Source organism: Bos indicus, chromosome 25 (assembly GCF_029378745.1).
Source record: "Bos indicus isolate NIAB-ARS_2022 breed Sahiwal x Tharparkar chromosome 25, NIAB-ARS_B.indTharparkar_mat_pri_1.0, whole genome shotgun sequence".
NCBI lineage: Eukaryota > Metazoa > Chordata > Mammalia > Artiodactyla > Bovidae > Bos > Bos indicus.
The window spans coordinates 19,558,661-19,586,306 of record NC_091784.1 but is presented as its reverse complement, the minus strand read 5'-3'; the positions used below and the strand labels follow the sequence as shown (position 1 = coordinate 19,586,306).

The following is a 27,646-nucleotide window of genomic DNA, read 5'->3' as shown; positions in this document are numbered from 1 at the left end:
TAGTCTTTCCCATTCTGTTTTTTTCCTCTATTTCTTTGCATTGATCACTGAGGAAGGCTTTCTTATCTCTCCTTGCTATTCCTTGGAACTCTGCATCCAGATGGGTATATCTTACCTTTTCTTTTTGCCTTTAGCTTCTCTTCTTTTCTCAGCTATGTGTAAGGCCTCCTCAGACACCATTTTTTCTTTTTGCATTTCTCTTTTTGGGGGATGGTCTTGATCACTATCTCCTGTACAATGTCATGAACCTCTGTTCGTAGTTCTTCAGGCACTCTGTCTTTCAGATCTAATCCCTTGAATCTATTTGCCAATTCCACTGTATAATCGTAAGGGATTTGATTTAGGTCATATGTGAATGGTCTAGTGATTTTCCATACTTCCTTCAATTTAAATATAAATTTGGCAATAAGGAGTTCATGATCTGAGCCACAGTCAGCTCCCAATCTTTTTTTTTTTTTGCTGACTGTATTTTCTGTGCTGTGCTTAGTCATGTCTGAATCTTTGCGATTCCATGGACTGTAGCCCACCAGGCTTTTCTGTCCATGGGATTCTCCTGAGAAGAATACTTGAGTGGGTTGTAATTTCATTCTCCAGGGGATCTTCCCAACCCAGGGATTGAACCCAGGTCTCCCACATTGCAGGCGGATTCTTTGCTGTTTGAGCCACTGACTGCACAAAGAATCGACTTGATAGATAAAACAAACTGTGGAAAATTCTTAAAGAGATGGGAATACCAGACCACCTTACCTGTCTCTTGACAAACCTGTATGTGGGTCAAGAAGCAACATTTAGAACTTTATTTAGACAATAAATAAATGACTAGTTCAAAATTGGGAAAGGAGCACAACAAGGCTGTATATTGTCACCCTGCTTATTTGCCTTATATGCAGAGTACATCACTGGAAATGTCAGGCTGGATGAATCACAAACTGAAATCAAGAATGTCTGGAGAAATATCATTAACCTCAGATATGTAAATGAAACCACACTAATGACAGAAAGTGAAGAGGAACTAAAGAGCCTCTTGATGAGGATGAAAGAGGAGAGTGAAAAAGCTGGCTTAAAGCTTAACATTTAAAAAATTAGGATCATGGCATCCAGTCCCATCACTTAGAAGGGAGAAAAGTGGAAGCAGTGACAGATTTTCTTTTCTTGGGCTCCAAAATCACTGTGGACAGTGACTGCAGCCATGAAATTAAAAGACACTTGCTCCTTGGAAGGAAAACTATTTGAAAGCTAGACAGCATAGTAAAAGAGAAGACATCACTTTGCTGACAAAAGGCCATATAGTCAAGGCTATTGTTTTTCCAGTAGTCATGTATGGATGTGAGAGCTGGACCATAAGGAAGGCAGAGCACCATAGAATTGATGGTTTCAATCTGTGGTGCTGGAGAAGACTCTTGAGAGACTCTTGGACAGCAGGGAGATCAAACCAGTCAATTCTAAAGGAAATCAACCCTGAATATTCATTGGAAGAACTTATGCTAAACCTGAAGCTCCAATACTCTGGCCTCCTGATACGAAGAGCAGACTCACTGGAGAACACCCTGATGCTGGGAAAGATTGAAGGCAAAAGGAGAAGAGGACAGCAGAGGATGAGATGGCTACATAGCATCACCAACTCAATGGATATGAATCTGAGCAAACTCTGGGAGATAGTGAAGGACAGGGAAGCATGGCATGCTGCAGTTCGTGGGGTCGCAAAGAGTTGGACACAACTTAGAAAGTGAACAACAACAACATATATACATTTGAGATATAAATATATATATATATATATATATATACACACACACACTTGAGATATAGAGAGAGAGACTTAACTATATATATATATATATATATATGGAAACAAATTTAAAATACAAATAAAGGAATCATCATTTTTGTAGCATTGACACTTCAAACTACAGTTCTGTGAAAATACCTTCCATTTATAGATAATCCCAAACCAAAACTGCTGTGGGTGTGTCCAGTCATTTTAGGATATCCACTTGTTCCACTGGTAAAGAAAATGGCCATCATCTCATTGTGTTTTGTCTTCACACAGGTGTGGTTGTCACTGGCATGTCTATGAAGGAAGAATTACAATGGTTGTATATATTAAACACAGTATCATAGACTGTTACCACAGAAAAGGATTTACTCAGACCTCTTCATCTCATTGATTAAGCCCCAGGGACTTATACTGAATTCCAAGGTAAAAGCCATCTCTCTCCATCTTTTAAGGTGCTTTCTGGAAACAAGCTAAACTTTGCCATCAATAGCCCATTTATAACAGGTTGACTTCATAGCTTTTTACTGTGTGATGAAGAAGAGTGAAAGCATTACAAAAAAACTCAAGAATTTTATCATACCTTCTACAGAATGAGTATTCTATGATCTTCTAATCATGTATATGTGAGGTAAAATGTGATTTTAAAAAAAATGAGTATGTTAATAGAAGTCATGTGTAATGGTATAAGGCAGGGGTCATTAAACTACAGGCCTATGGGCCAAGCATGGCCTGCCTTTTGTTTTCACAGATAAAGTTTTATTGCAACACAACTGTGTCCATTCTTTTACGTATTGCCTATGACTGCTTTCTACACTATGACAGTGAGTAGGTATGATAGAGACTACATGGCCTGCAAATCCTATATATTTATTATCCATCCCGTTTGTAAAAAACCATTTGCTGCCCCCTAAAAAGGATGGTTTTTCTGTTTCGCACAAGAGAATCTACATAGTTCTGAATATAGTAAGCAAAAAGACTGAAGAGGATCTATGTATCCACTTAGGGAAGGAAGGGTTTCAGTTAAAGAAAGAAAACATTTTGGTTCCAGATGATAATTGGGCTTTTATATATGTCATACATCAGGGCAGCTGAAAGGAAGTAAACTCTGTACATTTGAGGCTCTAAGAATCATACAGAATTTTATTAGGAAATATTGAGCTGAAAATGAATGAATCAGAAATATTCAGCTATGAGAACTATTTCTATTTTTAAATCCTAACATAGCTAAACCAAATGTTTAGGCTATGATTCCATAATTTTTTTCATTATAAAGCTAGTACCTATAACTGTGTACCTATCACTTCTATCACAAATATTATTGCTCATGAAACCTACGGAAGGTTTATTGTACCAATCTCTCAGAAGCAGTAAACCTAGCAGGTAATAGTGTGGGCTTAGAAGCTAGACTGCCTGAGTGTGAAATGCAGTTCTGCCAGATCCTAACATTTGACCTTATTTATCTGTCTAACCAGAGAATCCACCTGCAATGCAGAAGATGTGAGTTTGATCCCTGGGTCAGGAAAAACCCCTGGAGGAGGGAATGGCAACCCCACTCCAGTATTCTTGCCCAGAAAATCCCATCCATAGTGTCGCAAAGAGTTGGATATGACTGAAGTGACTGAGCATGAGTATCTGTATATTTAACAATTCCTACCCCATAGTTTGTTGTGATATTTAAATGAGTTAATATTGAGTTGGCCAAAAAGTTTGTTTGAGGTTTTCCATAATATATTATTGAAAAACTCGAATGAACTTTTTGGCCAACCCAATATATCTGAAGTGCAGTTTTTGGCACATAACCAATGCCATATAAGTGTTAGATATTATACAATTATAACACTATTTTTATTAGAACAGAATTTGGCTTTTGGTAAGAACTCAATAGAGAATCCACCTGCCAGTGCAGGAGACACAGGAGACATGGGTTCAATCCCTGCGTTGGGAAGATCCCCTGGAATAGGAAATGGCAATTTCAGTATTCCTCCTTGGAAAATGCCATGAACAGAGGAGCATGGTGGGCTACAGTCCATGGGGTCTCAAAGAGTGGGACACAACTGAACAACTGAGCATGTATGCACACAACAAATGTTAGCTATTTTAGAAGAGTCATAACAAGTCCCGGTGCGCTACAGTCCATGATGTCACAAAGAGTCGGACACAACTTAGCAACTAAACAATGACAAAGAACAAGTCCATAGTTGCAAACTTGCTCCAAAATCGTTGAGTAAAGGTAGGAAGCTCATTCTAGAGAGGGAGTTTGCTGCCACCCTAAAGCTAAGATAACCAATACTTGACAAAAAGTTCCAAGTGACCCTTAGAAGCACCCCATATCAGGGCTTGAATATCTGTGTAATAGTTTTATTAATTGCATCTATTAAGTATTCTTCTTACTATAACCTGATAGAAATGTCACTGTCAGCAAGGGAATAATACAACATCCACAGAAGGATTGATTCTGATTAGTTCCTATGGGAAATGATAATAGCTCTGTGATTGATGCTGTGATGCACCTCCTAGATCCTGCTGCAGAGTTTTAGGACATGCTTCCCTTCAGGTGCTGAGATCCCTCTTCAGATATTGCCTTGGCTGAAGATAGCTGCCTTGCTCAAGGTCATGCCTCCTTCTAAAGACAGTTTGTACCCAGTTACTGATTAACAGAAGAACTGTACAAAAAAGATCTTCACGACCCAGATAATCACGATGGTGTGATCACTGACCTAGAGCTGGACATCCTGGAATGTGAAGTCAAGTGGGCCTTAGAAAGCATCACTACAAACAAAGCTAGTGGAGGTGATAGAATTCCAGTTGAGCCATTCCAAATCCTGAAAGATGATGCTGTGAAAGTGCTGCACTCAATATGCCAGCACATCTGGAAAACTCAGCAGTGGCCACAGGACTGGAAAAGGTGAGTTTTCATTCCAATCTCAAAGAAAGGCAATGCCAAAGAATGCTCAAACTACCACACAATTACACTCATCTCACATGCTAGTAAAGTAATGCTCAAAATTCTTGAAGCCAGGCTTCAGCAATATGTGAACCGTGAACTTCCTGATGTTCAAGCTGGTTTTAGAAAAGGCAGAGGAACCAGAGATCAAATTGCCAACATCCACTGGATCATGGAAAAAGCAAGAGAGTTCCAGAAAAACATCTCTTTCTGCTTTATTGACTATGCCAAAGCCTTTGACTTTGTGGATCACAATAAACCTTGGAAAATTCTTCAAGAGATGGGAATACCAGACCACCTGATCTGCCTCTTGAGAAATTTGTATGCAGGTCAGGAAGCAACAGTTAGAACTGGACATGGAACAACAGACTGGTTCCAAATAGGAAAAGGAGTTCATCAAGGCTCTATATTGTCACCCTGTTTATTTAACTTATATGCAGAGTACATGATGAGAAAGGCTGGACTGGAAGAAACACAAGCTGGAATCAAGATTGCCGGGAGAAATATCAATAACCTCAGATATGCAGATGACACCACCCTTATGGCAGAAAGTGAAGAGGAACATAAAAGCCTTTTGATGAAAGTGGAAGTGGAGAGTGGAAAAGTTGGCTTAAAGCTCAACATTCAGAAAACAAAGATCATGGCATCTGGTCCCATCACTTCATGGGAAATAGATGGGGAAAGAGTGTCAGACTTTATTTTTCTGGGCTCCAAAATCACTGCAGATGGTGACTGCAGCCATGAAATTAAAAGACACTTACTCCTTGGAAAGAAAGTTACGACCAACCTAGATAGCATATTCAAAAGCAGAGACATTACTTTGCCAACAAAGGTTCGTCTAGTCAAGGCTATGGTTTTTCCTGTGGTCATGTATGGATGTGAGAGTTGGACTGTGAAGAAGGCTGAGCACTGAAGAATTGATGCTTTTGAAGTGTGGTGTTGGAGAAGACTCTTGAGAGTCCCTTGGACTGCAAGGAGATCCAACCAATCCACTCTGAAGGAAATCAGCCCTGGGATCTCTTTGGAAGGAATGATGTTCAAGCTGAAATTCCAGTACTTTGGCCACCTCATGCGAAGAGTTGACTCATTGGAAAAGACTCTGATGCTGGGAGGGATTGGGGGCAAGAGGAGAAGGGGACAACAGAGGATGAGATGGCTGGATGGCATCACTGACTCGATGGATGTGAGTCTGAGTGAACTCCGGGAGTTGGTGATGGACAGGGAGGCCTGGCGTGCTGCAATGCATGGGGTTGCAAAGAGTCAGACATGACTGAGCGACTGATCTGATCTGATCTGATCTGATTGGACCTCTTGCTTTAGCTGGACATAGCTTTGAAGGGCTATCTAAACTCCAGTGATCCCCATAGGTTGACTGATGGCTTTTTTGAAGTATGTGGATGATAAATTTCAACAGCTGCCCAATCCCACATTGTTCCCTTTTCTTCACAGGTATTGTTTCTAAGATAACTTCTTAATTCACTTACACAACTAATGTCTGTCTTATGGTGTGCTTCCTTGAGATCCCAACCTGTGAAAAACACCACCAGTTCCTTGCCTCAGAGCTTTGCACTATAATCACCAGTTGTTCCCTTTGTCTATTATTTTAATTTTCATTTTTCTGGTTAATCCAGGGTTGACTATCTTATCAATGTTGTGTTTCTTTTTGGAAAACTGTTCTACAACAATTATGGTTACTCACTTCATCATCTCCTTTAGGTTCTCCCAACCCTCTCTGGGGCTCTGAGACACAATTAGTTTGGAGTGCAGATTTTCACATTTAGATGCAACAGCATCAACTGCTGGAGCTAAAACTTCATTGGTAATAATGCACTTTGCTTTTGAAGATTGTAGTCGGTAGAGGATGTCTTTTTGGGTCATCTGAGTGGTTCCTGGAATTAGAACTGTCCCTAAAAGAGAAGAAAATAAAGTATTTAGAAAGGATTTCCTTCATCATGTTAATTAAGGTAGTATAGATAACCCATGTATATTCAGTGTTTCTCAGGGTGCTGCTGCTACTGCTGCAGAGTCGCTTCAGTCGTGTCTGACTCTGTGCGACCCCATAGACGGCAGCCCACCAGGCTCCCCGTCCCTGGGATTCTTCAGGCAAGACCACTGGAGTGGGTTGCCATTTCCTTCTCAGGGTGAGTTAGTCAATTTTCCAGGCAGGATATCTATTTGTCTTCCTTTCATTGCTATACTTTTGCCTTTAAAGGAATCTCAAAGTCTAGGACCCTTTTGATCTAACATGAAAGGATGTTAAATCCTGGATAATTAATTATTTTCTATCTGGAGACCATTCATAACATTTAACTTGAAGAGGGTTTTGAATTGAAAAGTAATATTCAGTTCAGTTCAGTGACTCAGTCATGTCCGACTCTTTGCAACCCCATGAATCACAGCACGCCAGGCCTCCCTGTCCATCACCAACTCCCGGAGTTCACCCAGACTCACGTCCATCGAGTCAGTGATGCCATCCAGCCATCTCATCCTCTGTCGTCCCCTTCTCCTCTTGCCCCCAATCCCTCCCAGCATCAGAGTCTTTTCCAATGAGTCAACTCTTCGCATGAGGTGGTCAAAGTATTGGAGCTTCAGCTTTAGCATCATTCCTTCTAAAGAAATCCCAGGGCTGATCTCCTTCAGAATGGACTGGTTGGATCTCCTTACAGTCCAAGGGACTCTCAAGAGTCTTCTCCAACACCACAGTTTAAAAGCATCAATTCTTCGGCGCTCAGCCTTCTTCACAGTCCAACTCTCACATCCATACATGACCATAGGAAAAACCATAGCCTTAACTAGATGGACCTTTGTACGTTTATTGAGTACTTGGAGTGTTAGGTGCTGTGTAAGTGTTTGTATATTCTAACATTTAATCTCTACCAAAAACACAAATGTTATTGTTAACTAGAAAATACACAACATAAAAGTTGAGAATTTTGTTTTATTGGGAGGACTTTCTGAGGGCTTTCTCTGATAGCTCTGAGGGACTGCTCTGAAGGGTGAAGGGAGAAGCCAGGATATACACGAGGGTTTGCAACAAAAACCAGGAAGTTGAAACATCAAAAGATTATAATCAATTAGTGCTTTTCTGTGTATGGGAAGATGCAAGAGTCTAGGCTCACTGATCTCATTCCTTTGATATGCACCTTAACTATCTAGGGCTAATCTGTTCTTTTTCAACCTGAGTTCCCTCAGGGCTCATCTCTGGAGGCAGCTGATGGCTTGATGGCCCTAACATCCTTTGTTTGCTAATATGGCAGGCAGCATTCTTAGTCCACCCTATAAATAATTTGCCTGAATCACTGAAGTAGCAGGGGCAGTGCATGGACTGAACACTGCAGTCTGACTTAAGCTGTAATTTAACCACCTTGGTTCAGTGCATCTTTTGTTGTTGTTCTGTTGCTAAGTCGTGTCCAACTCTTTTCAACCCCATGAACTGCAGCACACTAGGGTTTTCTATCCATCACTATCTCCCTGAAATTGCTCAAAAGTTATGTCCACTAAGTCAGTGATGCCATCCAACTTCTCATCCTCTGTCTCCCCCTTCTCTTGCCCTCAGTTTTATCCAGCATCAGGGTCTTTTCCAGAGAGTCAACTCTTCGCATCAGGTGGCCAAGTGCCTCTTAAAACATACATTAATTTTATAATTTATCCAAGGAGAAGGATTGAGGCATTCATCTTTTTTGTGCTTCTGTTCCCATCTGCTATAAATTGTACTGTAAGGTACAGTATAGTAGTCAAGAATGTGTCCTAGAGACAGATACTCTTAAAGCTTGGTCTTGAACAAGACTACTTCACCTCTGAGAGTCTCAGATTCTGCATCTGTAGAATGGGGATTATAATAACACTACCTTCTTTATAGGATTATTAAGGATTAAATGAGTTAAATTTTTTAATGAGGTAAATTGGAAGTGGTCAAACAGGAGATGGCAAGAGTGAATGTCCACATTTTAGGAATCACTGAACTAAAATGGCACCTGACCCACCTCTTGAGACACCCATATGCAGGTCAGGAAGCAACAGTTAGAACTGGACATGGAACACCAGACTGGTTCCAAATAGGAAAAGGAGTACATCAAGGCTGTATATTGTCACCCTGCTTCTTTAACTTCTATGCAGAGTACATCATGAGAAACGCTGGGCTGGAAGAAACACAAGCTGGAATCAAGATTGCTGGGAGAAATATCAATAACCTCAGATATGCAGATGCCACCACCCTTATGGCAGAAAGTGAAGAGGAACTCAAAAGCCTCTTGATGAAAGTGAAAGTGGAGAGTGAAAAAGTTGGCTTAAAGCTCAACATTCAGAAAACGAAGATCATGGCATCTGGTCCCATCACTTCATAGGAAATAGATGGGAAAACAGTGGAAACAGTGTCAGACTTTATTTTTTTGGGCTCCAAAATCACTGCAGATGGTGATTGCAGCCATGAAATTAAAAGACGCTTACTCCTTGGAAAGAAAGTTATGACCAACCTAGATAGCATATTCAAAAGCAGAGACATTACTTTGCCAACAAAGGTCCGTCTAGTCAAGGCTATGGTTTTTCCAGTGGTCATGTATGGATATGAGAGTTGGACTGTGAAGAAAACTGAGTGCCAAAGAATTGATGCTTTTGAACTGTGGTGTTGGAGAAGACTCTTGAGAGTCCCTTGGACTGCAAGGAGATCCAACCAGTCCATGCTAAAGGAGATCAGCCCTGGGATTTATATGGAAGGAATGATGCTAAATCTGAAACTCCAATACTTTGACCACCTCATGCGAAGAGTTGACTCATTGGAAAAGACTCTCATGCTGGGAGGGATTGGGGGCAGGAGGAAAAGGGGACAACAGAGGATGAGATGGCTGGATGGCATCACTGACTTGATGGACGTGAGTTTGAGTGAACTCTGGGAGATGGTGATGGACAGGGAGGCCTGGCGTGCTGCAATGCATGGGGTGGCAAAGAGTCTGACACAACTGAGCGACTGAACTGAACTGAACTGAACAGAGTACATCATGCAAAATGCAGGGCTGGATGAAGCACAAGCTGGAATGAAGATTTCCAGGAGAAATATCAATAACTTCAGACATGCAGATGACACCACTCTTATGGCAGAAAGTGAAGAGGAACTAAACAGCCTCTTGATGAAAGTGAAAGAGGAGCATGAAAAAGCTGGCTTAAAACTCAACATTCAAAAAACTAAGATCGTGGATCTGGTCCCATCACTTCATGGCAAATAGATGGGAAAACAATGGAAACAGTGACAGACTTTATTTTATTGGGCTCCAAAATCACTACGGACAATGACTGCAGCCATGAGATCAAAAGATGCTTGCTCCTTGGAAGAAAAGTTATGACCAACCTAGACAGCATATTAAAAAACAGAGCCATTACTTTGCCGACAAAGGTCTATCTAGTCAAAGCTATGGTTTTTTCCAGTAGTCATGTTTGGATGTGCGAGTTGGACTATAAAGAAAGCTGAGGGTCAAAGAATTGATTTATTTAAACTGTGGTGTTGGAGAAGACTCTTGAGAGTCCCTTGGACTGCAGGGAAATCTAACCAGTCAATCCTAAAGGAAGTCAGTCCTGAATATTCACTGGAAAGACTAGTGCTAAAGCTGAAACTCCAATACTTTGGCCACCTGATGCAAAGAATTGGCTCATTTCAAAAGACTCTGATGCTGGAAAAGATTGAAGGCAGGAGGAGAAGGGAATGACAGTGGATGAGATGGTTGGATCGCATCACCGAGTCGATGGACATGAGTTGAGCAAGCTCTGGGAGTTGGTGATGGACAGGGAATCTTGGCATGCTGCAGTCCATGGGGTTGCAAAAAGTTGGACACTACTGAGGGACTGTAGTGAGCTGAAGGGTGTTCCCTGGAATAGCAGCATCTACATCACTTGGGAGCTTGTTAGAAATGCAGGATCTCAGGATTCTCCCAGGCTTCTTGGATCAGAATCTGCATTTTAACAAGAACCCAGTGATTCATATGCATATCAAGGTTTGAGAAAGTGAATTAGATGATTTTTTAAATTCCAGTAACATTGGTTTATAACATATGTTTTGTGTACACATTTTAATTTGACTTAAAAATTATAATTTGACTAATAATTGTAAATTTACTTATAATTTGACTTACATATTGACAACATTAGAATTTAACTTATAACCAAAGACTAGTTTCCATGCTCATCTTACCTCCTTTACCCATTTCTCCCACCCCAGACCCCTTGCCCTTTGTAATCACTATTTTGTTGTCTGAGTTTGTTTTTGTTATTTTATTTTTGTTTATTTTGTTTTATTATTTGTTTTGTATTCTACATATGAGTGAAATCATATTGTATTTGTCTTTTTTGTCTGCCTTATTTCACAACTTTGCCTTATGGACTCTCAAGGTCCATCCATGTTGTTGCAAGGGCAAGATTTCATTCCTTTTTATGGCTGAGTAGTATTCCATTGTGTGTGTGTGTGTGTGTGTGTGTGTGTGTGTGTGTGTGTTTAGTTCTAAATTTTTTGAAGAATTTGCATACTTTTTTCCACAGTGACTGCACCAATTTACAGTCTCACCAACAGTGTATGAGGGTTCCTTTTTCTTCACATCCTCTCTGTTATTCCTTGTTTTTTTGACGATAGTTATTCTAATAGATGTGAAGTGATATTGTGGTTTTGATTTGCAATTACCTGATAATTCATGCTGATGAACAACTTTTCATACAGGTGTTGAACATCATATATATTCTTTTGAAAAATGTCTATTCAGATCCTCTGCCCATTTTTTAACTGGGTTGTTTGTTGTTGAGTTTCATGAGTTAACTTTTTTTTTTCGATGGTTTTGGCCATGCTGTGCAGCATGTGTGATCCCCCAACCAGGGATCAAACTCATGCCCCCTGCAATGGAAACACAGAGTCCTTCAATAGACCACAGGGAAGTTCCATGAGTTAATATATTTTGGATATTAACCTTTTATCAGATCTGATTTGCAAACATCTCCCATTTGGTAGGTTTTCTTTTTTGTTTTGTTGATGGTTTTCTTTGCAGTGCAGAGCTTTTTATTTTGATGTAGCCTTGTTTTTTTAATTTAGCTTTTGCTTCCCTTGCCTGAGGAGACATATCCAGAAAGATATTGCTAAGAAAAATGTCAACAAGCATACTGTCTATATTTTCTTCTAGGAGTTTTATGGTTTTAGTTTTTACATTCATGTCTTTAATCCATTTTGAGTTGGTTTTTATGAATGGTGTAAGATAATGGTCTAGTTTCATTCGTTTGAATCTTTAGGGTTTTCAATGTATAAAATCATGTCGTCTACAAATAATGACAATTTTACTTCTTTCTTTCCAATTTAGATGTGTTTCGTTTCTTTTTTTGCCTAATTGTTGTCACTAGGAGTTTTAGCACTATGTTGAGTAAGAGTGGTAAGATTGGGTACTCTTGTCTTGTTCATGATCTTAGAGGGGTAGCTTTCAGTTTTTCACCAGTATTATGTTAGCTGTGGGTTTGTCATAAACGGCCTTTTGAGGTACATTTGTTCTTTCCCCTTTTTGAGATTTTTATCATAAATAAGTGTTGATTTTATCAAATGCTTTTCCTGCATCTGCATCTATTGACATGATCATATGATTTTTTTTTTTTTTACTTTTTTTTTTTTGGCTATGCCCTGTGGCTCTTGGGATCTTAGTTCCCTGACCAAGGATTGAACCTAGGCTCTTGGCAGTGAGCAAGTAGAGTCCAAACTACTGGATCGCCTGGTAATTCTCGATTATATGATTTTTATTCTTCACTTTGTTAATGTGGTGTATTACATTGATTTATTTGCAGATGTTGAATCATCCTTGCATACCTGGAATAAATCCCACTTGATCCTGGTGTGTGATCCTTTTAATGCATTTTTGTATTTGGTTCACTAATGTTTTGTTGAGGATTTTTGCATGTATATTCATCAGAGACATTGGCCTGTAATTTTCTTTTTGTGTATTTTCATTGTTTGATTTTGTAATCAGGGTAATGATGGCCTTGTAAAATGAGTTAGGGAAGCATTCCCTCCTTTTCAATTTTTTTGAAATAGTTTAAGAAGTGCATGTGTGTGTGCTAAGTTGCTTCAGTTATGTCCAACTCTTTGCAGCCTTATGGATTGTAGCCTGCCAGGCTCCTCTGTCCATGGGGTTCTCTAGGCAAGAATACTGGAGTGGGTTTCCATGCCCTCCTCCGGGGGATCTTCCCAACCCATGAATCAAACCTGCATCTCTTAAGTCTCCTGCATTGGCAGGCAGGTTCTTTACCACTAGTGCCTCCTGGGAAGCCCCATAGTTTGAGAAGGATAGCTACTAAATCTCTGAATGTTTGATAGAATTCACCTGTGAAGCTGTCTGCTAGAGGACTTTTATTTTGGGGAAGATTTTCGATTAATGTTTCAATCTCCTTACTAGTAATCAGTCAATTCAGATTTTCTATATCTTCATTCTTTAGTCATGGAAGATTGTAGGATTCTAGGGATTTATTCGTTTATTTTAGGTTGTCTAATGTGTTGGTGTATAGCAGTAGACTTCATAGTAGACATAATCCTTTGTATTTCTATTGTATCCATTGTAATTTACCCTCTTTTGTTTCTAATTTTATTTATCTGAGCCTTCTATTTTTTCAGAGAGTCTAGCTAAAGGTTTGTCACATTTATCCTTTCAAAGAACCAGCTCTTAGTTGCATTGATCTTTTCCATTGTCTTTTAATTCTCTATTTCATTTGTCTCTGCTCTAATTTTTATTATTATTTTATTATCATTTCCTTTCTCATACAGATTTTGGGCTTGCTTTGTTCTTTCTTTTTTTCTTTTTCTTCTTTTTTTCTAGCTCCTTTAGGCATAAGGTTTAGATTATTTGAGGTTTTTCTTATTTCTTGAGGTAGGCCTACATGATTCACTCTTAGTACCACTTTTGCTGCATCCCATAGATTTTGGTATATCATCTTTTTCTTTTCATTTGTCTTTAGGTATTTTAAATTTTCTCCTTTGATTTCTTCATTGAGCCAATAGTTTTTAAGTTGCATGTTTAGTTTTCACATATATACGATTTTTCCAGATTTCCTATAGTTGATTTCTAGTTTCATTTTATTGTGGTCAAAAAAGATGCTTAATATGGTTTTAATCTTCTTGATTGTATTGAGACTTGCTTTATGACCTAACATGTGATTTATCCTGGAGAATGTTCCAGGTGCACTTCAGAAAAATGTGTATTCCATTGCACTGGATGGGCTATGCTATATTCATATAAATCTATTAAGGTTATCTGGTCTGATGTTTCATTTAAAGTTAATGTTTTCTTATTGACACTCTGTCTGAATGATCTGTCCATTGATGTAAGTGAGGCATTAAAGTAGTCTTCCACTATTATGCTCCTGTCAGTTTCTCCATGTAGGTCTTTATATGTTTTGCTACTCCTGTGTTAAATGTGTATGTATATAGATACATACAGATAGATAGACAGACAAACAGATAGATAAATATAGATCTATAGATACATAGATAGATATAAATTATTTGTGTCTTCTTGAGGGATTGTTCCCTTTGTCATTATATGATGTCCACCTTTATCTCTTCTGGCTTTATATCTTTTGGCTTGAAAGTCTGTTTTCTCTGATATGAGTATGACTACACCTACTTTCTTTTGGCTGCCATTTGCTTGGAGTATCATCTAACATCCCTTCAATTTGAGGCTATTTTTGACCTTAGAGCTGAGAGAAGTTTCCTGGAGGAGGTATAGAGTTGGGTCTTATTTTTAATCCATCCAGTTACTCTTTTTTTTTTTTTACTTAATTTTACTTATTTTTTTTAATTAAGAAAATTGTTAAAGTTTTTACCAATCAATCTACATTTAGGGTAATTATTGATAAATGAGGATTTAGTACTGCCATTTATCTTTGTTTTCTGGTTGCACTATATCTCAATAGTCCTTTTACTACCAATAACGTCTTGTCTTCACTGGGGGGTTTCCCTGATAGCTCAGTTGGTAAAGAATCCTCCTGCAATGCAGGAGACCCTGATTTGATCCCTGGGTCAGGAAGATCTGCTGGAGAAAGGGATAGGCTACCCACTCCAGTATTCTGGCCTGAAAAATTCCATGGACTGTATAGTCGATAGAGTTGCAAAGAGTCGGACACGACTAAGAGATTTACACTTTCACTTTCTCTTCATTTAGTTATATAGTCTGTCTCCTTTCTCTCTTCCCCTTTTATGTTTCTATTGCCTCAAATTATTTTGTTGTTTCAAAATTATCTTTTTGTGTTGTGAGGTTATTATCAAATTGAAGTAACTGTAGTTATTTTTTATTGCTTTCCTCCATTAACCTTTATGCTATAATTGTTTAACAACCTATTCTAATGTACAGTTGCAATTTTCTGATTCTATTTCCTTCCTCAAGGTTTTGTGTACTTCTGCCCTTTTGTTTTTGGTAGAAGAGCCTTTCAACATTTCTTGTTTAAATTAAAGTTTAGTTAATTTACAATATTACATTAGTTTCATGTGTACAGCATAATAATTCAGTATTTTTGCAGATTATACTCCTTTATGTTATTACAGATAATGGCTATAATTCCCTGTGCTTTACAGTATATCCTTATAGCTTGTGTATTTTATACATTATAGTTTGTATCTGTTAATCTCATGCCCCTAATCTGTCCCTCCCTCTCTGTTTTCTATCTGTGAATCTGTTTCTATTTTGCATACACATTCATTTGTGTTATTTTTAGATTCCACATATAAGTGATAACATATAGTATTTGTTTTTCTATGTCTGACTTATTTCACTAAGCATAATATTCTCTAGGTCCATCTATGTGGCTGCAAATAGCAAAATTTTATTCTTTTTAATGACTGAATAATATTCCATTATATATCTCACATCTTCTTTATCCAGTTATCTATTGGTGGGCACTTGGGTTGCTTCCATATCTTCCATGACTTTGTAAATTGTGTTGCTATTAACATTAGGGTGCATGTATCTTTTTTCTGAATTAGTGTTTTCATTTTTTCCAGATATATACCCAGGAATGGAATTGCTGGGTCATCTGATAGTTCTATTTTTAGTTTTTGAGGAACCTCCATACTGTGGCTGTACCAATCTGAGCTCCCACTAACAGTGTACAAGGGTTCCCCTTTCTCCATATCCTCTCCATTTGTTATCTGTAGGCTTTTTGATGATAGATATTCTGATAAGTATGAGGTTATATCTAGTAGTTTTGTTTTATAGTTTTCTAATAATTAGTAATGTTGTGTGTCTTTTCTGTGTCTGTTGGACATTTGGAACTGGCACTGTTCCATTTGAATGTGTGTTTTCCTTCTTCCTGCACCAGACCTTTGCCCCAAAGGTCGGAAGTGATAAAGGAAGTAGGGCTTGTGTGTCTAGAGGTCCAGTGTTCTGTCTATGTAGGTGTCTGGGGCTCCACTTAGATGTAGCCTATTGTCATGTCTTTTCCTGGGTTGTGGTTTCCCTATATCTAGTGCCATGCTGTGGTGTGGAATGAGCAGGAACTGGTCACCTTGGACTGGGGTGCACAGTGAGGTGGTCTCAGAAAACCTGGTAACCCCTAGGTTACCCCTAGGGCAGACCTCTCTCTTCCCTGCCCAGGGACAAACCAGCATCTGTGTGCTCCTCACGAGAGGAATCTAAGCTTCTCCAGCCTTTCTATCTGTACCAATAGTTCTCCAAGCGGCTAGTGGGTATTGCCTCCTCCACATAGGTCCCCAGGGCTGAGATGCCCAGTCTATGACTTGACCTGCTCACTCCCTAGGGCAGGTGTCCACCCAAGAAATCTCCTTTTTCCTCTAAGTTCCCTCCCAGGAGCACAGGTCCCAACTCAATCACTTTTATTCCCACCCTATCCTTTTATATGTATGTCTTTCTTATAGCCTTGGTTGTACAGAAGTCCTGCCAGTTTCCAATTCGTTTTCAGTGAGAATTTTCCACAAGTAAATGTATTTTTGATGTGTTCATGGAGGATATTACTGCCATGTACTCTTTGCCATCTTCAAGAAGCCCTCAACATTTCCTGTAAGGCAGGTGTAGAGGTGATGAACTCCCTCAGCTGTAGTTTTTGTGCAGAAGCCTCCTTATGTTTCCTAATGGAATCAAATAGATCTCTTAGAAATTCTGCATTAAAAAAAATAAAACTTAGTTATCCTTTCTGGTCTGGATCATTTCTAGACTTCTGAAGTCATGCTTGCTAATTCTTTCTTCTTTATGGTCTGCTCTATTTCCAGTGCTTTCTATTGCATTATTTATATCATTTATTGAGTTCTTTGGCTCTAGAAATTCTGTTTGTATCTCTTTTAGAGATCCAACCTTTTGGTAAAATATTCCTTCTGTTTTTATTCTATTTTATTCCTGAGCTCCTTGAAATGACTTTCTGAGTTTTCTTGTGCTTATTGACAGCTATTTTGAATTCTGTATCTGATTGCAATCTTCCATGAGTTTAAGTTTGGTTTCTGGAGAAGTGTCACTTTCTTTTTGTGATACCTTATTACTGTGGTTTTTCACAGTGCTCGTTATCTTGTTCCTCTGCCCACACATTTGAAGGAGTGAATATCTTTCTTATTAGGTAAAATTGTTGTGTGTGTATGTGTGCTCAAACATATCAAACTCTTTGCAACCCATGGACAGCAACCTACTGGGCTCCTCTGTCCATGGAATTTTCTAGGCAAGAATACTGGAGTTCGTTGCCATTTCTTACTCCAGGGGATCTTCCTGACCCAGGAACTGAACCAGCATCTCTTGTGTCTCCTGAATTGGCAGGCAGATTCTTAACTACTAGGGGCCACCTGGGAAGATTTGTTTATTTTGATTCTAAAAATTCAATACATTGGTAATTAGAGGACCTTCTTTTGTTTTCCAGCAGGTGGCACCACAACACGAGTCTTTGTTTTCCCTAACCTGACCAGCCTCTGACAGTACTATGGAATCAGTATTTTCCACCCTTCATTACCTCTGTCAGGGGTGTGCCTGGAGCCCTCATTGTCACTGCTTGTGCCTTTGGAGTCTTTGGTGCCTTCTGCTGCAAGCGTTGCTGTTGTTGCTCATGTCACCGCTGGGTGCACCATGATGGCAGGCACCTCTGCTGCATCTGGGGTTGTTGTGGCTGTCAGGTTTGCAGGCCCTGCTGCCTTGTGCAGGGGTGCTGGAGCCTTAAGCACACCTGTACCTGGTAGGGCTGGGGTTGCAGGCCCTGCTGCTGCTGCCTGCTTCCCTTTAGCTGCAGGTACTGATGCTGCTGGGAAGCTGGAGTTGTGTACACCACCTCCCCAGCCACCACTGAGTTCTTTCTCAGATGTGTGTTCATCCAATGTGGTCAAAGAGCCAGGATTATGGGCACTCCCCCACCTTGTTCCCTTGAATCCACCTCCTAAGTACCATTCCATCCACCTTCAGATGTACAGATGTGTGGATCTCTCTGGTACCTTGGTGTGTTGGGCAGAGGAACCTTTGTAGAGTTATATGTTTTACTTGTTGCAAATTGAAGGGGAGAGAAAAAGGAAACATCTCACACTACCATGATGTTGAATTACCACATCTAGATGATTTTTTTTTAATTTATTGAGATATAGTTGATTTTTAAAGAGCTGTTCTTATTTTCAATTTTTATAAAAATTTCTAGAAAATTCTAGAGGGTGCATTGGGCTCTACACTGAGTTTCTGAATGCCTTTGGGCAAATGACTTAATGTTCCTTTTTCCCCAACTATGAAAGCTTTCCCTGCTCTGTTTATAAAATGAGATTTTCTCTTCCTAATCATAAAGCTCTTGTGATGATAAAATGAGCAAATTGAGAAAATAACAGGCAGGAAGCCCAGGGGTCTCCAAACAGAGGGAATAGGCTGCAAGTGTCAGACATTTTTTTATCTCTCTCTTAAGCGGCAGGAGGAAACAAACAAATGTCAGATTTTTTTCCCCGTCTCTATACAATATTAAAAGGAGGTTTCTCTTAAAATTCTGTGTTGCCATGATGACACCTGGCTCCACCTGAACTTCACTTTTCTCAAATCTTGAGCTAACCAATGCATTTTTTCTTATGGAAATGTTTGTCTTAAGCTATGTTAATGAACTATGTATTCACCCTAGACTCTGTCTTTCTTCAAGTCAGTTTGCTTAAGATTCAGAATGATAAGGGCTCAATAAACCTGTATGTTTTATTCATACATTGTTCTCCTAATCTTTGTTAATAATACTATATATTTACTTGGAAACCTGTCTTTCTTCAAGATTCATGTCAATCATTTTATGGCCCGGCATGAGTCACCAGGTGCCAATGTTATCTTAAAATACATGTTGTGGATGAGGGACCTGGTACCTCTCTGAGTTTCAGGATATCTCCTTTCTCTAATTAACAGCTTACTGATAGGTATATAACATACTGCTAAAGGCTAGCATGGGGGCATTCTTTCTGGCCCCTTCTGATGTCTATGTCAGAAGCTTTCTCTATCTCTTTTATACTTCAGTAAAACTTTATTACACAAAAGCTCTGAGTGATCAAGCCTTGTCACTGAACCCGAATTGAATTCCTCTCCTCCGGAGGCCAAGAATCCCGGTGTCTTTTCATGACTCAGCAACAATCTTTCAAAATGAGTGAATGTTTATTATAATTCCAGAGGGACCACAAGTGTTATATAAACTTCTTCAAGACCTGTAGGCCAAGATTGGGTGGGATAGTAGCTTTTTGTGGTAAATGGCACTTAAAGGAACATATTCTTGGCAATTACTATTTTTTTAATGATTATATACTGAGATTTCTGTTGTAAAGGAATTTGACCTACAATACATATGCAAGAGTTTGAAAATGAAAATATGATGAGTTTGTTGTTGGCCCTGTAGACTATAGGCATATCTCTCTAAGAACTTGGAAATAAGGGAAATAGATTGCCTTCCAAGAGCTAAACTGTAAACTCAATATAAAATAGAAAAGAGATATTCATAGTCAATATAAAGAGACATAATGATTCACAGAGCAACAAGATTAAGCCATACCCTTATATATAATATATTAATATAAAATTGGTTTTAGAAAGGGATACTGCAGCCACAGAACATAGCAAAAGGAGACTTACTAGGGCAAATCCTGGTAGTACGCACCTAAGCCTGTCTAGAGGAGAAGTCTCTGTTAAGGGATTTTACATATTATAGTCCCTGGGATGAGGTGGCCCCTAGCCAGTACCTATATTCACACTGCACTGTTTTCATTTTCTCAAATCTACAAATTATTTCTTGCCTCAGGACCTTTGTAGAAGCTTTTCCATTTGCTTAGAATGAATGCTTCCATCACCTATACTTTCTCCCTCTGGCTGACTCATCCCTCAGTTTCAGCTTAAATTATGCACCTAACCAAAATGAAGAGAAATTATTTCTTAGCAAGAAAGAAGAGGTCAAAGGAGCAGCAGCTTGAGAGAAGCAGATAGACAAGAGGCCCTGTGGCTCTGTTAGGGGAAGCACACTGACTGAAACCACCCACCCTGGCCAGGCACCGTAGTAACCATTTGCATGAGTTGTTTTACGACAGGAGGTTCTGGTAAGGAACATAGAACTAATAAGCCTTCACCAACTGGAAGAGTTCAGGAAAGGTCAAAAGGAGACACCACATGTCTGATCACCTCCCAGAATCTTTCTCTCTAGCATCCATCTTGGCTGAACAAGGCATGCACCACCAAGGTCTCCGAGTCAGAATGATTGACTAAAGACAACACATTAGAAAATAATCCCATCACCATAAAACCCAAGACTGCAAGCCATGTGACAGAGCTGTTCTCCTGGGTTCCCTTACCTTCTGCTCTCCACCCGGGTGCCCTTTCCCAATAAAATCTCTTGCTTTGTCAGCACATGTGTCTCCTCAGACAATTCATTTCTGAGTGTTAGACAAGAGCCCAGTTTTGAGCCCTGGAAGGGGTCCCCCTTCGTGCCAACAGCTTCAGAGCAAAAATAGTAGAGACAGAAACTGCCTGCTGAATAGCCTGACCTGTTACAGAGGCCAGTTTTTCTTTCTGCACTTTTTCTCCTGTAAAATTCTCCAGTAAATATTCAATAATTCTTCTTCACTATTGAACTACTGAATATGAATGGATTTCTGGTCCTGGCAATCAAATAGTCTGTTACTGGTGCTTCCCTGGTGGTTCGGTGGTTAAAAATCCACCTTACAAGGCAGGGGACACCAGTTTGATCCCTAGTCTGGGAGGATCCCACATGCCATGGGGCAACTAAGCCTGTGTGCCACAACTACTGAGCCTGCACTCTGTAGCTCATAAGCTGCAACTACTGAAGACCTCGTGCCCTAGGGCCCATGCTCCACAACAACAGAAGCCATCACAATGTGAAAGTTCACACACCACTAGAGAGTAGCCCCTAATCTCTGCAACTAGAGAAAGTCCGTGCAGCAAAGAAGACCAACTGCAGCCATAATATATGCTGCTGCTGCTGCTGCTAAGTCACTTCAGTCATGTCAGACTCTGTGTGACCCCATAGACGGCAGCCCACCAGGCTCCCCTGTCCCTGGGATTCTCCAGACAAGAACACTGGAGTGGGTTGCCATTTCCTTCTCCAATGCATGAAAGTGAAAAGTGAAAGTGAAGTCGCTCAGTCGTGTCCGACTCCCAGCGACCCCATGGACTGCAGCCTACCAGGCCCCTCCATCCATGGGATTTGCCAGGCAATAGTACTGGAGTGGGTTGCCATTGCCTTCTCCAATATATAACATTAGTTTGTAACTAAGCTGTTTTTTAGTTGCTAAGTTGTGTCCAACACTTTTGTGACCCCATGGATTGTAGCCCACCAGACTCCTCTGTCCATGGGATTTCCCAGGCAAGAATACTGAAGTCGGTTGCCATTTCTTATCCAGGGTATCTTCCCAACCCAGATTGAGCCTGCATCTCCTACACTGACAGGCAGACTCATTACCACTGAGGCACCAGGGAAGCCCTGTGTTATTAAGACAGTGAGCTTCAACAGTATTCATGAAAGCAGTCATTTTGTTAAAAAACTATGCAAAAGTGGACTGTGCAACTCCAGTGAATAATTTACAAGTACACATGAGATTAGAGCATATAGCTCTCCTCAAATGCAAATAATGATTATAGTAAATTAAGAAAGTTAATATTTATTATAATAAAGATATTAATTCAACAAATATTTTGCTGAAATTTACTGTAAGCCAATCTTTGGAGTCACAGAGATGAATATATCATAGTCATTGCCTTTTAGAAGCTTCTTCACAGTCCTATGAGAATGACTGAGAAGCAACCCCACATCCAAGGAGTGGTAGCTGCGCGGGTGCAGGAGGGCCAAGAGGAGCAACTCCACGTTCAAGGTCAGGAGGGGCGGCCGTGACGCAATACCCCTCGTCCAAGGTAAGGAGCAGCGGCTGCGCTTTGCTGGAGCAGCTGTGAAGAGATACCCCACGTCCAAGGTAAGAGAAACCCAAGTAAGATGGTAGGTGTTGCGAGAGGGCATCAGAGGGCAGACACACTGAAACCAGAATCACAGAAAACCAGCCAAGCTGATCACACGCACCACAGCCTTGTCTAACTCAATGAAACTAAGCCATGACGTGTGGGGCCACCCAAGATGGACGGGTCATGGTGGAGAGGTCTGACAGAATGTGGTCCACTGGAGAAGGGAATGGCGAACCACTTCAGTATTCTTGCCTTGAGAACCCCATGAACAGTATGAAAAGGCAAAATGATAGGATACTGAAAGATAAACTCCCCAGGTCGGTAAGTGCCCAATATGCTACTGGAGATCAGTGGAGAAATAGCTCCAGAAAGAATGAAGGGATGGAACCAAAGCAAAAATAATACCCAGTTGTAGATGTGACTGGTGGTAGAACCAAGGCCCGATGCTGTAAAGAGCAATATTGCATAGGAACCTGGAATGTTAGGTCCATGAATCAAGGCAAATTGGAAGTGGCCAAACAGGAGATGGCAAGAGTGAATGTCAACATTCTAGGAATCAGCGAACTAAAATGGACTGGAATGGGTGAATTTAACTCAGATAACCATTATATCTACTACTGTAGGAAGGAATCCCTTAGAAGAAATGGAGTAACCATCATGGTCAACAAAAAGAGTCCGAAATGCAGTACTTGGATGCAGTCTCAAAAACGACACAATGATCTCTATTCGTTTCCAAGGCAAACCATTCAATGTCACAGTAATCCAAGCCTATGCCCCAACCAGTAACGCTGAAGAAGCTGAAGTTGAACGGTTCTATGAAGACCTACAAGACCTTTTAGAACTAACACCCAAAAAAGATGTCCTTTTCATTATAGGGGACTGGAATGCAAAAGTAGGAAGTCAAGAAACACCTGGAGTAACAGGCAAATTTGACCTTGGAGTATGGAATGAAGCAGGGCAAAGGCTAATAGAGTTCTGCCAAGAGAACACACTGGTCATAGCAAACACCCTCTTCCAACAACACAAGAGAGAACTCTACACATGGACATTACCAGATGGTCAACACCGAAATCAGATTGATTATATTCTTTGCAGCCAAAGATGGAGAAGCTCTATACAGTCAACAAAAACAAGACCAGGAGCTGACTGTGGCTCATGTCATGAACTCCTTATTGCTAAATTCAGACTTCAATTGAAGAAAGTAGGGAAAACCACTAGACCGTTCAGGTATGACCCAAATCAAATCCCTTATTATACAGTGGAAGTGAGAAATAGATTTAAGGGACTAGATCTAATAGACAGAGTACCTGTTGAACTATGGATGGAGGTTCGTGACATTGTATAGGAGACAGGGATCAAGATCATCCCCAAGAAAAATAAATGCAAAAAAGCAAAATGGCTGTCTGAGCAGGCCGTACAAATAGCCGTGAAAAGAAGAGAAACGAAAAGCAAAGGAGAAAAGGAAAGATATAAGCATCAGAATGCAGAGTTCCAAAGAATAGCAAGGAGAGATAAGAAAGCCTTCCTCAGCGATCAATGCAAAGAAATAGAGGAAAACAACAGAATGGGAAAGACTAGAGATCTCTTCAAGAAAATTAGAGATACCAAGGGAACATTTCATGCAAAGATGGGCTCGATAAAGGACAGAAATGGTATGGACCTAACAGAAGCAGAAGATATTAAGAAGAGGTGGCAAGAATACACAGAAGAACTGTACAAAAAAGATCTTCGTGACCCAGATAATCACGAAGGTGTGATCACTCACGTAAAGCCAGACATCCTGGAATGTGAAGTCAAGTGGGCCTTAGAAAGCATCACTACGAACAAAGCTAGTGGAGGTGATGGAATTCCAGTTGAGCTCTTTCAAATCCTGAAAGATGATTCTGTGAAAGTGCTGCACTCAATATGCCAACAAATTTGGAAAACTCAGCAGTGGCCACAGGACTGGAAAAGGTCAGTTTCCATTCCAATCCCAAAGAAACGCAATGCCAAATAATGCTCAAATTACAGCACAATTGCACTCATCACACACACTAGTAAAGTAATGCTCAAAATTCTCTAAGCCAGGCTTCAGCATACGTGAACCGTGAACTTCCAGATGTTCAAGCTGGTTTTAGAAAAGGCAGAGGAACCAGACATCAAATTGCCAACATTGGCTGGATCATCGAAAAAGCAAGAGAGTTCCAAAAAAAAAAACATCTATTTCAGCTTTATTGACTATGCCAAAGCCTTTGACTGTGTGGATCACAATAAACTGTGGAAAATTCTTCAAGAGATGGGAATACCAGACCACCTGACCTGCCTCTTGAGAAACCAGTATACAGGTCAGGAAGCAAGAGTTAGAACTGGACATGGATCAACACACTGGTTCCAAATAGGAAGAGGAGGATGTCAAGGATGTATACTGTCACCCTGCTTATTTAACTTCTATGCAGAGTACATCATGAGATGTGCTGGGCTGGAAGAAGCACAAGCTGGAATCAAGATTTCCAGGAGAAATATAAATAACCTCAGATATGCAGATGACACCATCCTTATGGCAGAAAATGAAGAGGACTAAACAGTATCTTGATGAAAGTGAAAGAGGACAATAAAAAAGTTGGCCTAAAGCTCAACATTCAAAAAACTAAGATCATGGCATCTGGTCCCATCATTTCATGGCAAATAGATGGGGAAACAGAGGAAACAGTGTCAGACTTTCTTTTTTGGGGGCTCCAAAATCACGCAGATGGTGATTGCAGCCATGAAATTAAAAGATGCTTACTCTTTGGAAGGAAAGTTATGACCAACCTAGATAGCATATTGAAAAGCAGAGACATTACTTTGCCAACAAAGGTCTGTCTAGTCAAGGCTATGGTTTTTCCAATGGTCATGTATGGATGTGAGAGTTGGACTGTGAAGAAAGCTGAGTGCCGAAGAACTGATGCTTTTGAACTGTGGTGTTGGAGAAGACTCTTGAGAGTCCCTTGGACTGCAAGGAGATCCAACCAATCCATCCTAAAGTAGATCAGTCCTGAGTGTTCATTGGAAGGACTGACGCTAACACTGAAACTCCAATACTTTGGCCACCTCACGCGAAGAGTTGACTCATTTGAAAAAGCCCTGATGCTGGGAGAGATTGGGGGCAGCAGGAAAAGGGGGCTACAGAGGGTGAGATAGCTGGATGGCATTACCGACTCAATGGACATGAGTTTGAGTAAACTCTGGGAGTTTACTGAGCGACTGAACTGAACTGAGTATGCCCAGACAGAACAGTACAGGTTAAATTAGAAACACATACTATTTCTTTCAGTTCAGTTGTTCAGTCATGTCCAACTCTTTGCAACCCCATGAATCATAGCACGCCAGGCCTCCCTGTCCATCACCAACTGCTGGAGTTCACCCAAATTCATGTCCATCGAGTTGGTGATGTCATCTAGCCATCTCATCCTCTGTCATCCCCTTCTCCTCCTGCCTCCAAACCCTCCCAGCATCAGGGTCTTTTCCAATGAGTCAACTCTTCTCATGAGGTGGCCAATGTATTGGAGTTTCAGCTTCAACATCAGTCCATCCAATGAACACCCAGAACTGATCTCCCCTAGAATGGACTGGTTGAATCTCCTTGCAGTCCAAGGGACTCTCAAGAGTCTTCTCCAACACCACAGTTTAAAAGCATCAGTTCTTCGGCACTCAGCTTTCTTCACAGTCCAACTCTCACATCCATACATGACCACTGGGAAAACCATAGCCTTGACTAGACAGACCTTTGTTGGCAAAGTAATGTCTCTGCTTTTCAATATGCTATCTAGGTTGGTCATAACTTTCCTTCCAAGGAGTAAGCATCTTTTAATTTCATGGCTGCAATCACCATCTGCGTGATTTTGGAGCCCCAAAAAAGAAAGTCTGACACTGTTTCCTCTGTTTCCCCATCTATTTGCCATGAAGTGAGGGGACCAGATGCCATGATCTTAGTTTTTTGAATGTTGAGCTTTAGGCCAACTTTTCCACATTCATCTTTCACTTTCATCAAGAGGCTTTTTAGTTCCTCTTCACTTTCTGCCATAAGAATGGTGTCATCTGCATATCTGAGGTTATTGATATTTCTCCCGGCAATCTTGGTTCCAGCCTGTGCTTCTTCCAGCCCAGCATTTCTCATGATGTACTCTGCATAGAAGTTATGTAAGCAGGGTGACAATATACAGCCTTGACGTCCTCCTTTTCCTATTTGGAACCTGTCAGTTGTTCCATGTCCAGTTCTAACTGTTGCTTCCTGACCTGCATATAGGTTTCTCAAGAGGCAGGTCAGGTGATCTGGAATTCCCATCTCTTTCAGAATTTTCCACAGTTTATTGTGATCCACACAGACAAAGGCTTTGGCATAGTCAATAAAGCAGAAATAGATGTTTTTTTGTAACTCTCTTGCTTTTTCGATGATCCAGCCAATGTTGACAATTTGATCTCTGGTTCCTCTGCCTTTTCTAAAACCAGCTTGAACATCTGGAAGTTCATGGTTCACGTATGCTGAAGCCTGGCTTGGAGAATTTTGAGCATTACTTTACTAACATGTGAGATGAGTGCAATTGTGTGGTAGTTTGAGCATTCTTTGGCATTGCCTTTCTTTGGGATTGGAATGAAAATTGACCTTTTCTAGTCCTGTGGCCACCCAAAAAAGAAAGCACCTAGACTGGGAGATCAGGGCGATGTTGCTGAGAAGGTGACATTAGAACTGAGACTTTTAAGTTTAATAGGAGTTGTTTAGGGGATTAGGTGCGAATGAAATACTTTCTAAGCATAGGAAATAGTGTGCACAAAATCAAGGAGACAAGAAAGATAACAAACCTTATAGGAAACTGTTTGAGATGGCTGAAGAGTAGGAGTGTGGGAAAATGAGAAAAACAAATGGAAGATAGCTAGAGCTTTCCACAATTCACCTCAAATTTTATCTGGTATGCAACAAAGAGTTATTAAATACTATCAAGCAGCAAAATAAAAGGATAACATATGTGTTCTAGAAAAACACTGCTGTGGAGGATGAATTGGATTGAGATGGGGTATAGACACACACAGAATCAGGAGTAGGGATTCTTTTGGGAAAATCCACTCAGAAGATAGTAAAAATGAAGTAAGGAAAGGGCAATGAAGTTGGAGAAGATGAGGTACTTTGGAGCCATGTAGGAAGTCAAATTTATAAGATGTAAGAACTGATTAGGAAGGAGGAGTAGCAGATGCCTGGCTTAGGGCACTAGATGAATGGTAATTAACCATGAGAGGAATAAAGGTTTGATGCAGGAACTAGGATGGGTTCCTTGAGTTTGTGACTGATTGAGTTGCAGATGATTGTGAATCCTATAGGAGGAGAGAAGAAGTTGGTCTATAGGTGTTCGATTGTTGATTGGTATTAACTTAAATGTATTTCATTATTAAAAAAAAAAACAACCCAACTCATAGGTCAAAAGATATGGCATGTTTCCAACACATTTCTAAGGTTCTCGAGAATAATACCATGTTGTATATAGTTCTTCAAATAAAAATGGCCAAAATAAATGTCTCATG

At 40.2% G+C, this 27,646-nt stretch overlaps 1 protein-coding gene and 1 pseudogene across 1 annotated transcript in view; one reads left to right on the top strand and one right to left on the bottom strand.

Annotated features, from left to right (window-relative positions):
• The window catches only part of ACSM3 (acyl-CoA synthetase medium chain family member 3), a 56,446-nt gene that overhangs the window by 19,270 nt on the left and 9,530 nt on the right, over positions 1-27,646 (bottom strand). Inside the window, exons 4-5 of the mRNA XM_019987736.2 lie at positions 6,421-6,628; positions 1,928-2,071 (exon numbers count right to left, since the gene is read on the bottom strand). Coding sequence (XP_019843295.2) covers positions 1,928-2,071; positions 6,421-6,628 — 352 coding nt within the window. The remainder of the gene's footprint in view (positions 1-1,927; positions 2,072-6,420; positions 6,629-27,646) is intronic.
• LOC139179587 (craniofacial development protein 2 pseudogene) lies at positions 2,071-27,577 on the top strand (annotated as a pseudogene).